We start from the raw sequence: 15,230 nt of genomic DNA, 5'->3' as shown, positions 1-15,230 counted from the left end.
GTATTTTAGTTTACCCTTAATTTCACATCCAAATGAAGAATAATTCAAGGTACAATAATTTTCTTTAATTTTTTTTTCATTTAAATAAAGAAACATTGCAATAGGGTTGCATATTGTGAGACTCGAGAATTTTATACTTTGTGTTTATTAAGATTTCAATTTAAATTTTTAACTTATGACTTAGAGTTATATAAATTAGTAAATTATATTTTTTAATTTGTTGAATTTTGTTCAAAATATTTGTTCAAGTTAAAGTGAGATTCTTGCTTAGTATTTTTTTTTTTTTTCTATCAATCATTTAACATAAACTCTTATTTATTATTATTATTATTTTTTACTTATACATATTTTAACTAATTTTTAAGGGAGACTATGTCACGACCGGGGGCGATCCTATATCTCATCACTTCGGCTCAAGGGCTTTCCTCTCGCGTCAGACACGTCCAAGGTATTGTCTGCTATGGGTTTTTTTGGTCACGCCTCCTTTGGACCCTCACGGCTTTGCTTCGCTTCATGGTCTTTTTTCTACCTTGCGAACGCCTCCCCCATGACTTAAGGCTAGCCCAATGGTACTCATGTTACTTGTCCAAGGTATAAGTCCAAGGTTCAAGTCGTAGGAAAGGCGTTCGCAAGGTAGAAAAAAGACCATGAAGCGAAGCAAAATCGTGAGGGTCCAAAGAAGGCGTAGCTAGAAGAACTCATAGTGGACAATACCTTGAACGTATCCGACACGCGGGGAAAGCCCTTGAGCCAAAGTGGCGAGATAAAGGCTAGCCCTTGGTCGTGACAGACTAGGGTAGCAACCCACCGTCATAATCTCCTCACTCAAATCGTAGATGCTCAGATGGGGAATTAAACTTGAGACTGTGCGCTTATCCACACTATCTCATATTTGTCCTAATCGTCTGGACTACCCACAGATGGGTATATCTTTGATTTTCACAAAATAATACAATCTAAATATTCTGATTCTTTACAATTACAAAATAGGAAGTCTCTCATGAAATAACAAGAACAAATTTGGCCACTTACACGAAGAGAAAAAAAAAAAAAAAAAGGAAGAAAACGTGTTAAATATGTTTATTACCAATTTTAAACCAAAATACTTTTGTAGTAGATTTCTTCATTTTCATTTATTATTGTGTTTTTAAATAAATATATCAAAAACAAAAAATTTATTTTTTCATTTTTGTATTTCAACATATATATCAAATGAGTATTCAAGCGCTAAAAATACATAATTTAAATCGATCTTTTTTTGCTATTTACATTATTCTCATAAAAATATAGATAAAGTCACAAACGAATTATGATTTATGGATTATAGTTTTCTTCGAACCTCTGAAAAATAACTTGAATTTTACAATCCCTTACTCACTTTTGAAAAAATTAAAGAAGTATTTTTATAAAACATAAAATGAATTCATAAAAGAGCACAACCGCCTCTTAATCTCTAGGAAAAATATGAAGAAAATGACTTGTATTTCACGATCTTGCACTCACGTTATTAATTTATTTAAAAATAAAAAAATAAAAAAAGATAATTTTTAGTTTAGAAAAAAAATAAAATAAAAACAAATTAATATTACTATACAATACATCATTGATGAAAAAAAATGCCAAATTGACCAGAATTTAACCAAATAGTTGACAAATTTGAAATTTGTAAGAAAAATGGGACCCATGACCCCAAAATTCAAACCAATGAAAGTATTAAACAGTGACAACTAAGGCAATCACACACCTTAACTACACACGAACATGAAAACAAAAAAAAAAAAAAAATTCTAAAATCTGAAAACAAAAACGAAAAAACAAAAACAAAAACTTAAGGCGCTTCTCTTTCTCTTTTCTCTCTATTTAGATTATTCTCTGAAAATTCAAATCAATTCAACTCCCCTCCGTCCCTCCCGATCTCTCACTCAGCTCAAAGGTATAAGCTTTACAAGACGTCGTTTGAGGGCCTAAATCTAGGGTTTTTACTTCAAAGCTCTGCTCATTTCAGTTCAACACGATTCGATCTGCTGCGGGTGGCAAGTTTCGGTGAATTTCGTTGGAAATGGAGCTGGTTAGGTTAATTGCTGAGAAATTCGAAGAGGGTGGTGGTGTATGAGATGAGTAATTAGGGTTTCGTTTTTTTAGCTCGTATGGGGTGTTTGTCGAATTTGGGTTTTGTAATTAGGGTTTTTGGAGGATAGTAGTAGGGAATTGTGTTGTATTTGAAGATAGGGTTCCGGGTTGGTTGTTAATTTGGGTGAGTTTTGTTGGGTTTAATTTGAATTTCGCGTTTTGACTAGGAGTTGAAATTTAGGGTTTTTTTGGGAGTTCAGTTTATGTGGTGAATGTCTAGTGTTTATCTTTGGTTTTTCAGAAAATTGAAGCTTAAAGGTTAGTATTCGTGGTAGAATTTGGGGGTTTTCTTAAGCTGGCTGAAGTAATACAGTGTTTTTAGCTGGAAGCTTGCGTTTTGGGTTTATAATTTATAATAAAGGTTATTATTTGGTGTATGAAAGCTAGGGTTTTTTTTTGAGTTTGGGGTGAGAAATGTTTTACTCACAGTTTATTTTGGCCAAGAAAGGGCCTTTAGGAACCATATGGATAGCTGCCCATTTGGAAAGGAAGCTTCGAAAGAACCAGGTGGCTGATACTGATATCGGAGTATCAGTAGGTTAGTATTACAATTTACTGCTTTTATGCAATTTGATAGCCTTATTTTTGGTCTCTAAATTAATTGAATTTTGTTGTTTTGTTAAGGGAATCCTATCTCAATTAAAGCTAAATTGTCGGATTCTGCTAATTTTATTTTGTACCTGAGTGTAAGATAGTGAACTTACTTAAGGTGTTAGAGTTTGTATTATTGGTTTCCTTTTTATCTTCCCATTCTTTTCTTAAAGGAAGGAATGAGAAAACAGGATATTTTCTACGGCCTAGGTTGTTAAACTCCATCTAGAGGTTGCAGAATATGCGGAAACAAAATGAAGAAAACAATAACTCATGGTTGACTTACTTAATTAGTGTGTTGCCCTTGCTGAAGCTTAAGTCATAGATGCATATTATTGTATTAATTTAGTATTTTTTTTTTTTTTTTTTTAATTTTTCTTCAGCTATTGGAGATCTTTTTGGTATATGTAATTTCGCACTTTATAATATCATGGAAGGACAGACTTGAAATTGTCTGTTGTGAATTTGTAATAGGCTCCCCTGTTTTTAGAGCTAATATTAGGCTTATTAAGTATTTTACTGTCATTATTATACATTAAAGAAACGAGATATTAAGTTTTGAATTTTTGGAAGTAGTTATAGAATGAATTTTATGTGACAAAATCATTTAACAGGCACAGTGTTGAATTCTATTGACGTTATCAACAATTTTGCTATGCTGTTTTTGGTTTAAACTCCAAGATCTTTGTTGTTCTGTAACCTCAACCTTGCTCAGCATTTACATTCCTTTTCTCACATCACCATTGCTCTTAGATCATAAGATTTGTTGTTTTCCTTTATTTCTATAATGTTACACACATATTTTATTCTGATTGCCATGACAGTCAAATCAAAGAATAAAAACGTGATCTATCTGGATATTAATACTTGGTACATTATGAAGATATTAATGTGTGTATATTTATCTCTAAAGATATAAAAGATTGGATGGATATTTAGAGAGCCTGAGAGGTTGATCTTTCATTAATTTTCGTTTATTACATTGTAAGGAATGTTTATCACAGAAAGAAAATAAGCAATAATTCCATGTCTGTCATTTTATGCCAAATCTAAATTCTGCTTCTCTATCCCTGTATCTGCTAACAACTGTTTTTCTTAGTTATCTAATGTATAAATGTTTTTGTTCATTTTGAGCAGACTCAATTCTTTTTCCTGAAGTACCAATTGCACTAGATTGTCCAGCCATCTTTGCTTGGTGTGGTGAGGATATATCTTGAAAGGTGAAACCTTTTCGATGATTGCAGTGAGGCTTTGCTTAAGATAAAGCAAGCTTTTTGCTCAACTGCAGTTGATTTGCCGCCAGAAGACGACTGCGCCATATCACTCTATCACCTTGCCAGAGACTTTTGATCTTGATGATTTAGTTGCCGGATAATGATATTTTTCAGGGCTTAGTTCCAAAATGTTCTAGTTTTCAATTTCGTTGTTATTTTACGAAACTTAGAGCCTAATTCTGTAATTATCATCTGCATAAGAAACACCTTTTTCGCATAGGAGACTTTTTTAAAATGTTATGTTGTTTGTACACCATTAATCCCAAGTATTAAATGTTCTTCTCATATGATCTATTTAATATAATGAGAGATCATAGTTTTGCAGTTGAGCCTTCGGGTTGCCAATATTTTAAATGTGCTTGTTCTTTCCGATTTGAGTGGAAGTTTAATGGTTTATCCTTTTCATTTTTTCGTCAATGATATAATTTTTCTCATGATAGAGAGGCCGTTACTTAATTGGCTGTCAGTATTGTGGGATGCTGATTTATCTATAAAATTATATGGAACAATTCTGATGTAACTTTTATCCTACAGTGCTGATCCTCAGGGATCTGTCAAACCATTGACACCTTGGGAACAAATAATATTACTGAGCAGATAAATGAACATCAGACTCCGCAACAATGAATGAAATGCAAATCAGGTTAATTTTATATTTCCATAATATTATGTCTTAGGTTGTTTCTTGTATTTGTTATTTAGTATCTTGCTTATTTGAATATTGTGAGGATGATTTGTGTTCTAGACTTGGTCTCATAGTTACTACCTCTTTCCATTGCGACCACTTGAAAGACTCGGGTGTCCATGCGGAATCTGTTGAGTATGCTAAGCACCATCTACTCCAGGACTGGTACAAGAGCAAAATTTGCCCTGTGTGCAGGAGGCTCTGGCCTGTGATGATCATTTGGAATCAGAAGATCGCAATTCTAATGAGTTAGTGGCTACGGTGAGCACAAGAATCCTTTAAGTAAGCTGGATTTGCATCATGCAGATGCAATGCCTGGATTGGTCTTTACAAAATAATTCAAATTGTGATATTGGTCAACGCTTCCTCAGGAGAATGGCCACCATGTCAGAGATCTGAGGTCAAACAAGCAAAGCCACTTGGTAACTCTGTCAATTCGATGCCTATATATCAAAAGTGTTCAGAGGCACCACATGGTTCAGACGAAGAATAAAAAAGTTAAACATGCAAAATGTTTTTCTTGTACGAGAAAATGAGATTCTAAGATTTAGAATGCCTTGCTTCTATATCAATGTAAAGCTTTTCTCTTTGTTAAAATGTATCTCAAATAAATTAAAAATTTCATTAAATATGATGAATCGGATTCAAATTAGTTAAAGTTTTTGAATTCTTGAGTATGATAACTAAAATTGGTTTCAACTTTATTAAAATACAAGTTAAATATAAATATTAGCGAAAAATAAAAATAAACAGTTATGGTTCATCTCTATTAAATATGGGAAAAATTTACAGTCCCCCAAGTTTATGTTTACTACACCAACGTTTTAACAAATTAAAATATGAACTGTCTAAAACTTCTATGAAAGAAGGGTTCTTTATCTTCACACGTAATTGTCTCTGAAACTCAGACCATTATTTCTATTCAGGCTGTTTGGTAGCAATCTCACTTACTTTCTCTCTGCAATCAAAAGCAATCAGGCAATAGTTAAATAACTAACAAGGCAAAGAAAGTTATCACCTGTATTTAAAACTTAATGAAATGAGAAGAAATTAACCTAAATTTCAAATTCTTCTGCCTCTTTTGGTTCCAATTTCGCAAATTCGACTCTAATTTTCAATAGTCTTGTTATTGCTTCTTTTATGTTGATCCTCTCCAGAGTTGATTCTCTTGTGCACCTATAGCCAAACTCAAGATAGATGATACACATTCCTCTTTCTAAGAAAATGTTCATCCCTTCTTAGCAAATTTGTGTCCACAACTTCCATTATTGTTCTACATGATGATTCACCAACAGCTCCTTAAGCTCATTCCTTCAATAAATATTCGTCTGTTGGTTTCTTCCTTGTAAAGGTTTCCATTAGCATAATACCATAGCTGTAAACATCCCCTTGTCTAGATATTTTTCCTCTCTTCCATATTCTAATAGAGATCACATGCACTTTCATAGTTTAGGAAACAAAGAAAATTTAATGGAAAATAAAAAATAAAACATACTGAACTAGAAACAGTTACCTGAGCCATATAACCAATGGTGGGCAAGGGTCTGTGTTTGTGTCTAGAGCCTTCTTCACCTAAGAGCTTTGCAATACCAAATCACTCAAATGTGCAACCATATTTTCGTCTAGCAAAACGTTGCTAGGCTTTAAGTCACAATGAATAATGGGGACTAAATAACCAAAATGGAGATATTCCAAAGCTGATGCAACATCAATCATTATGTTCAACCTCTGTGAAATGTCCAAAACGTTTTTGTCAGAATGCAAGCACCCTCAAGGCTCCGTTAGACATGTACTCTAGTACAAAGATTTAAAATCATCATTTGAACAGTGCTAATGATTTTAACAAGATTTCGATGACGAATATTACTCATATTGCACATTCAACTTCAAAACTTGTAAGCGCTTCTCCAAAATGCAAGTGGAATACCTTTACTGCAAGCTCCATCCCATCATGTAATCTTCCTCTGAAAACTGAACCATAATTTCCTCTCCAAGCAGTTGTTCTCACTAAATCCATGTTGTTGCTCTCACAAGTTCGTGTAGAAATTCTTCTCCATGTACGTTGTGGATACATCTCAACATGTGTAGGTGGCCTTGTTCTCTTTTTTTTTCGGCATTTCATCAAAACACAATAAAACAAAGAAACCAATGTGAATGAATGCTTAGTGGTAAAGCAATGAACAACATAACTTTTCTTGAATTGACTTTCCATGTGTTCTGGTTTTGCATAGTGAACATGCAGTCGAGAAGAACCACATATGCAAGGTTCCCCATAAATGTTCAATTGAGAATTTCCAAAGCGTCCTCCTTTAGGAATTCACCGCTTAGTTGGTTGAAAGATAAATTTAGATATTTGAGGTAAAAGAGTGCCTCTAAACTTGGGAATCAATCCAGAAAGATTGTTACTTGACAAATCCAAAAATTCCAAGTTTCAAGTGACCAAATGTTCAGGAATTGGCCTTGTAATCTATTGAATCTAAGGAAAGGTTCTGTAGATTTTCTAGGCTGCCATAAACAATTGGAATATTTCCTGAAAGAATATTCCTTGACAAATCTATGTTTATCGCAACCTTAAGATTTCCAATCTCCAGGAAGAGATCCTTCAAAGAATTTGATGACAAATTCAGTACAGATATCCTTAAGGTTCCACAAAGTTGGGGTATAAAGAATTATTTGTTAAACACTACGACAATTTTCTAAGTGTAGTGATATTACCTAAGCATGCGGTATGGATCCATAATCTTGTTATCACCAATTGCAACTCAACAATTCATTCAATTGACAAAGACTACTTGGGATCAATCCTTCCAATTTTTATGTTCAAGATTCAAACCTTGGAGTTTCTGTAGTCCACCAAGTGCAACTGAACTGATCCGTCGTTCATTGTCATATAGTCTATTTCTATCAATTGCTTAAGTTTTCAATTTCTTTGGAATGTTTCCACTAATTTTGCATTCACCCATGTATAAACTTTCCAAAGAAACAGAAAGATTGCCTGGAACTTGGAAGGATGCTATTCAGAGGATTTCCTTCTAAATGTAGCTGCCTTAAATTCTGGCAATTTGTCAAACGAGAATTAACCTCAAATCTGGAGTAGAAGATGTCAAGTAATTAAAAGATAATAAAGCCGCTCAAGATTTTTTAAGTTACCAATTGTTTCTGGGATGAAGCCTGAGAATGAGTTGGATACAAGACTATATAGAGAGCTTGGAAGCATTGGTAATGAAACCAGGAAATGGCCCAGTGAAATTATTAAATCCCAAGTAAAGCTCCTCAAGATTTGGAACTCTGCGGATGATGGAGAATTCCCGAAAGCTTATTGGACATGAGTGAAAGGCTTGTTATTGTTGATATGTTGAAAATAGCAGCTGGGACAGGACCTACAAGGTTGTTAGAGTCAAGATTTAAAATCTCAAGTTTACGAAGATTACCAATTTCATATGGTATCTCACCTGAAATAAGAGTTCAATTAGTGAATTAGTTTACAACAAGAAGAGATCTTAAATAATAACATAAATTTGTTCAGACGATGAATTCATCGTTAATGTCAAGTTCCCAATTCTCTGGAATATCTTTTTATGTTCAAAACTATATGGAATTGGATTTGTGAGCTGTTAGGAGAGATATATACATATATGCCTTCAATAGGCAATGTTGACACCTTTTGCTCAGAAGGCTATTATCCACAAATTCTTGTGAATTAAAGAAGAAATGTTGAAATAGTGAAGGAATAGTTCAATTACTGAATTGGATTACGACAAAATGAATTATTCTATTATAAAAAAAAAAAAAATTGAAAGAGTTTATCTTGTACTTATCAATTTGTTGTTGTCAATAAATAGGTACTTGATTAATGTTAACTTTCCATTCTTTCGGAATTTCTCCGACAAAATCAATATAAATAGCATTGTATTGTTCAAAATTTCTAAAGGAAAATTTGTAAAAACATTATAAACAAAGTTTCATATAAAATACCTTGGAGGTTATTGTATCCAAGATAAATCTCTTTAAGCTGATCAAGTTTCCAATTTCTTTGGAATGGTCCTATACATTGAAAGACAAGGAAAAGCCTTGCAATTTTTACAATTTGATAATGAGGATGGGAGGATTGGAAGATTATCAAAATGTTTTCAGGAGTAGTCCATCCGATAATCTATGTAAACCGAAAGTAAGGTGTACCTATCAATTTTTTCTCGGCAAGACTTAGGAACTCGATTAATGTTAAGTTTCCAATTCTTTTGGAATATGCTCTCCGAATTGGTTACGTAAACTACACAAAACGAAGCATTCTACATTGCCCCAAACTCTGTGGAATTGGACCAGTGAGTTGATTATGAGACATGCACAACATTTCAAGATTAGGAAGATGTTGACACATGTTTTCTGGAAGGCTACCGCTTAGGCTATTATTTGAAAAGTCCTGAAATTAAGAAGAAAGGTTAAGATAAGTGAAGGAATAGTTCCCATTAAGGAATTATTTGTGAGTGATAATATCTCCAGTATTGTTAGATTGCCGCTCTGTCGGAATCTCTCTTACAAAATCATATAACAAGCAATTGAGCTATTTAGAAAATTTCTTAAAACGAAATTAAAAAAAAAAAAAAAAATTGTATAAACAAGATTGCTTTTATCTATACACACATATATATAAAATATAATACCTTGGAGTTTATTGCTGACAGAAACATCCACTTAAGCTGGGTCAAATTTCCGATTTCTTTGGGAATGGCACCTGTGAAATAATTGAAAGACAGGGATAAGTATGCAATTTTTTGCATTTTGATAAAGTGGATGGTATTGTGCCCTGGAGCATATAACATGCAAGGCAAGCACTTCCAAATTGGGAGGATTATCATTTAAACCAAAAGTAAGTGTACCTATCAATTTGTTCTCGGCAAGACTTAGGAACTCGATTAATGTTAAGTTTCCAATTACTCTTGGAATATGCTCTCCGAATTGTTACCATAAAACTACACAAAACGAAGCATTCTACATTGCCCCAAACTGTGTGAATTGGACCGGTGATTTGATTATAGACATCACAACATTTCAAGATTAGGAAGTGTTGACACATATTTTCTGAGGCTACTGCTTAGCTATTATTTGAAAAGTAAGAAGAAATGTTGAAGATAGTGAAGGAATAGTTCCCATTAAGGAATTATTTGTGAGTGATAATATCTCCAGTATTGTAAGATTCAGCTCTTTCGGAATCTCTCTTACAAAATCAATATAAACAAGCAATTGATATTTAGAAAATTTCTTAAAACGAAATTAAAAAAAAAAAAAAAAATTGTATAAAACAGATTGCTTTTATCTATACACACAAATATATATAAATATATATACCTTGGAGTTTATTGCTGTCAAGATACATCCACTTAAGCTGGGTCAAATTTCCGATTTCTTTGGGAATAACACCTGTGAAATAATTGAAAAGAGGGATAGAGTACAACAAAGAGAAGATTCACTCATAATGGACTTCTACAATTCATTCATTTAATCTATTTTCAGCATTGCAGTTTCTTTATTATAATGTTAAGCCACATTAGTTGTTGGGATCAAATGTTTTCTGTCATTTCGTTATTATATCTTTATTGTAGTGGTAAACTATATTTGACAATTAATTCAATATATATATTGTAACCAGTATCTGTATATATAATTTATTTTATAATTAATTATATTTTTTATAAAAATTGCATGAGTCATACCTTGGAGATTATTGCTCGAAATTCTTACTCAAGCAGGTCAAGTTTCCGATTTCTTTGGTATGGCTCCTGTGAATTAATGCAGTTACAACCTCATATTAACAAGAAGATTAAATACACACAAGAGAGAGAGAGAGAGAGAAGAGAGTAGTCACAATTAAGAATTAGATTACACTTTAAATATCAATAAATCTTCAACGGTTTGATTTATATCAACAATGAGAGTTAATATAGTAATCGTTTTGTCTATAGAGATGAAGCCAATTTACTCAAGATGATACAACCATGTATAACTTTAGTAATGATGAATCGAAGTATAATTGGACTAGCATATATGATAATACATATTATACTTTGGAGATATTGTTGAGAAGGTGTAGAACTCTAGTTGAATCAAGTTTGGAGATTATTGTGGTATTCTAGATTTTTTTTCTTTAATGCTAATATCTAGTGTGATATGTTTACTATGCCGGTTATCATTATTTATAAATAGATAAATTTTAATCAAACTTCTTGTGTGGAAAATTATGAAAAATTGTTTTTAAACATTACCAAGTCAGTAAAAAAAGTTCAATTTTAAAAAATGTGCACTTTCATAATTTTACACATATATGTGCCTTGAGAAAAATTGCAGCTAGGCTAGGCATTACGGTTTAAATTGTACCAGTGAGCTAAATATTAGAAAAGATATAAGCAGTGCCTGATTCCCTGGAATTTCTCTTACAAAATCAACATATAAATATATATAAGCAACGGTATTATTAACAATTAAAAAAAAATAACTCTATTCAATTAATATTTGAGAAGTCATAGTGGTCAAAGAATTAATATTTGAGATTGAGAAAAAAATGTATGCATGCCATAACTTCTGCAAATAAACCTTGGAGTCTAACTTGTCAAATTTCCATTTTCTTTGTATAGCTCCTATGAAAAATGTGTGCGACAAGGATAAGGATGCAAGCTTCTGCATTTTGATAAGGTGGATGTATTTCGCTTCTGAACATGTTTCTATCCAAAAAAGTTTTTTCTAACTAGGAAGATAATCAAAGTAGTTTCATGGAGTCCACCGATAATCCATTATTACCACGTCATACTATAATAAAGGCATGTTAAAAGATGGAACGAAAGAACCAAAGAGTTGTTTAGATATAAAGTAAGTAACTGCAGTGAATATGTCGAAGAGGGAGTGGAATGGAACCTAAAAGCTGATTATAATCAAGATAAAGTTGTTGTAACAAAGACAAGTTTCCAAGACTGAGGGATAGTCCCTGAAATTTGACTTCATTCAAACCCATACTGGGATTTGTAATTGAAGTTATTGTAACTGAAATCAAGTTATTTAAGACACGTAATTGAACTACTCATCAGGAAGAGACCCATAAAAGCTGTTGTTCTAGAAGCCTAGAATTGTGAGGAAAGAAGATTTCCCAGTTGAGGAGGAATGGGGCCTGTAAATTAAAGAAAGATATCAGAAATGTGACTCTATGGTGACGGCACCACAACGGATGGCAATCCAATTGCAATAGAGGAAGTCCAATACATAATTTTAAGTTGAATTAAGTTTCCAATACTTTTGGTATGGATCCTGCAAAAGAATCGAAGAATAAAATATGTCATATAGTTTCATTTCTCTTGAGATCGACGAGGTATTGTATGAGTGATTAACAAATGATTAGATCCACTCTTAAATACTAAAAAAGAAAAATTAATCAACTTTTTTTGTGAAATTAAAGTTGTATAGCAATTGAGCTGTTAAGAAAATTTCTTAAAATGAAATTTGTAAAAATTAGTATAAACAAATTGCTTTCGTCTATACATACACATATATGTCTATACTCTTGGAGTTTATTAAGCTAAGATACATCCACCTAAGCTGGGTCAAATTTCCGATTTGTTTCGGAATGGCTCGGTGAAATAATGGTGACGGATTAGTATTGCAGTTTTTTGCATTTTGATAAAGTGATGGTAATTTGCCCTGGCCATATTATAATGCGTAAAGCATTCCAATGGGGAAGATTATCAAAATGCTTTCAGGAGTTCACCAGTAATCTATTATATTGAAAAGAAGGTGTTTCAGTCGTCGTAAGTGAGCCAACTCCTCAGGGGAGAGGCCATAAAAGCTGTTGTTCCAAATGGCCAGCGTTGCAAGGAAAGAAGATTTCCTAGTTGAGGAGGAAGGGTGCCTGTGAGACCCAAGTGAGCAATATTCAACGTCGTGACTCTATGTGACGGCCCGCACAACGATGCCAGTCCACTACAAACAGAGGTAGTTGTGGACCATTTTTTGGTCATATACTGCTAGGATCATCGCTTATATAGCTTTCAGAGCAAGAAAGCTTTTTTGTCTGTGGAAATGTTGGTTACTTCCGCATTAACAAGGAAAGAGTTGAAAAGGAACTAAGAAAACTAAGACAAGCAAAGGGAAAGGTTTCTCTCCATGAGATTAGAATGTTGCTGGTTTTAGTGTGGGCTTGGTGACATGTACAATTACACAAGACTGATACTTATAAATAAACAACGAGATGATTATTTCCAAAACCCAACTTCAGTGTGTCCCCATCTGTCTTAATACTACTCTTGAACATTATTACTTTTACTAGAGTTAAACACAGGCCCCTTGAGACCTGATATAATAACATAAATCACACTGAAAGATTTGAAATTACAAAACTCTCCCTATTGTTGTATGCCCATTTTTGAACTATAGTTTTATGAGTTTACGAATTTTATCAATTACCATCTTACCGTATTTTTATAACACCTAATAACACAAGGGATTTCTATTATTTCAGAAATCTCGGGTAATATTTGTTTATCATCAAACCTAAAGGGATTAAAATTGTTAACTTTTTATATTAATTAGTATATAGTTTCGCTATTTTTATAAAACTGAGAGGACGGAGACTTATAAATAAACTTACCAAGACTTTCATTTGCTACACGAGATTGAGATGTGATAATAATCTTTTTTATGGCTAAGATGATGAAACACGAGAGGCACAAGTATTCTTTAGCAGTGACAAAAGTTGAGTGACCAGTGACCATAACAGGGCCCTAATTTGGATTGATGGAGACTGTTGACTTGTATTTTGTTTGAAGTTTCCTCTGAGTAGAATAATCTCTTATCTCTTCACTGTTTAGTGGTCTTTCTACAGGTCAGTTGACTGAGCCTCTTCTACAGCCCTGGCAGTTGGTGTAAGTCCTTTTCATGTACAGTAAGTTTTTTTATTTAAAGTTTCTTTTGAGTAGAATAATCTCTTATCTCGTCAGTTTTTGGTGGGTTCTTATTAACAAGAAGGTAGTTAATTGACTAAGTTGCCCTGGCATAGGGTACGTCTTATATACATATCATGTTCAAAATCGTTTTCAAAGGGCAAGAAATATTCCAAACAAGTTGCTCCGACCAGGGCCGGCTTAAGGGATGGCACGTGCCGGCCCCAAAAAAATGGGGCCCAAATTTTTTATAAATTTTATTTTTTATTTTTTTGAATATCTTACAAAAATAAAGGGTTTATAATTTTTTCTAAGCCAATGCCCCCAAAAAAAAAGCCAAAAAACCCAAATTTATTATAAACTTTTAACATATATCCCACCCAAAATTTAACAAATAGTACTTTGTACCTCTAATTTTATTACTCTAGTTTTACCCCTAAATTAACACATTGAATCTCTTTTAACAATGGAAGACTAAAATAGTCATTTACAATCTCAAATTCTCACCCCTCAATTCAATCCCAAAATTTACATTCACATAAATCATCTCACAGCCCTCTTTTGCCGCCAGTGGTTTGGAGTTGATTTCGTCAATTTGGTTCCAGTCGTTTTCTCACCAAAATCGACCGAAATCCCATTTTATCATTTCTCAACCTTGATACCCTCGATTTGACTAATTTTTGATGAATCTCTCGCACCCAACTCCACCACACGACAGCCATTTCCAGCATTTTTGGCATGTACCCACATTGTTGGCCTTCCCCGACACCACCATCTTCCTCCCCTCAACCCTTTCACACAAACTATCACTTATCCGTTTATTTTGACAATTGCTGGCCATCGATACTTTTGGGGCCGTGACTTCTCAAGTCTTTTCTTATCAATCTTGGCATTGGAATCACCTATTCACCACCCATCACTTCTCCAACATCTACTCCCCAAAACCCCCCACTAACCTAACTTTGTTAGCCTGTCGATTGTTATATACCTCTCCTAGTGATTTTTTCATCTAAAGGCAAAAAAAAAAAAAAAAAAAATGAAATAACTTTTTAATATATGCTATATTATTAGAGGGCCCCAAAGTAACTCCTACCTAGGGTCACAAATATTCTAGAGATGGCCCTGGCTCCAACATTGAAACGCAAATGTCTTGTTTAAAAATTAGACTAGTAAATAAAGAGATTGAATAAAGAACATAGACCAAAACAGAGGAAAACAGGAGCATGTATAATTATCAATGAAAAGAAAAAGGATTTAACTTAAATTTTACAGTTTTTAACTTTTGCTGTTACCATATTTGCGAAATGTTACTCTTATTTTTGAAGAGTCGATTACTACTTCAATGTTCATCCTCTCCTCATTTAAATAGTTACCAATATTTCAACATTATTCAATATAATATAATTAAATTTGAAAGGGTCGAAAATTTGAAATTATTATTTTATTAATTAATAATTGGGCTCACACTACTGTTCTCATACTTCTTCTAATTGAGAAGACCAAGACATATAAATTATACCCAAACCTCATTCGCTAGCAGTATAATAGTATAGTCAGTTGACTCATCTCTTTCTACAAGTCACCATGGCAACTAGTGCAAGTCTTGTTCATATCTTCAAAATCGTATAT

General features: G+C 33.1%; 1 protein-coding gene across 1 annotated transcript; it reads right to left on the bottom strand.

Moving 5' to 3' along the window:
• Positions 1-7,953: 7,953 nt before the first annotated feature.
• LOC116112719 (receptor-like protein 35) lies at positions 7,954-13,433 on the bottom strand. The gene is made up of 6 exons (XM_031398829.1): positions 13,310-13,433; positions 10,027-10,098; positions 9,342-9,412; positions 8,986-9,100; positions 8,656-8,724; positions 7,954-8,132 (listed from the first exon to the last, which is right to left on the bottom strand). Exons 1-6 carry the CDS (start codon positions 13,431-13,433, stop codon positions 7,954-7,956), a joined length of 630 nt encoding a protein of 209 aa, XP_031254689.1.
• Between the last annotated feature and the right edge of the window lie 1,797 nt (positions 13,434-15,230).

This window comes from Pistacia vera, unplaced genomic scaffold (genome assembly GCF_008641045.1).
Source record: "Pistacia vera cultivar Batoury unplaced genomic scaffold, PisVer_v2 Contig666, whole genome shotgun sequence".
NCBI classification, from domain to species: Eukaryota; Viridiplantae; Streptophyta; class Magnoliopsida; order Sapindales; family Anacardiaceae; genus Pistacia; species Pistacia vera.
The sequence above is the reverse complement of the archived record's forward strand: the minus strand, read 5'-3'. Positions and strand labels throughout refer to the sequence as shown.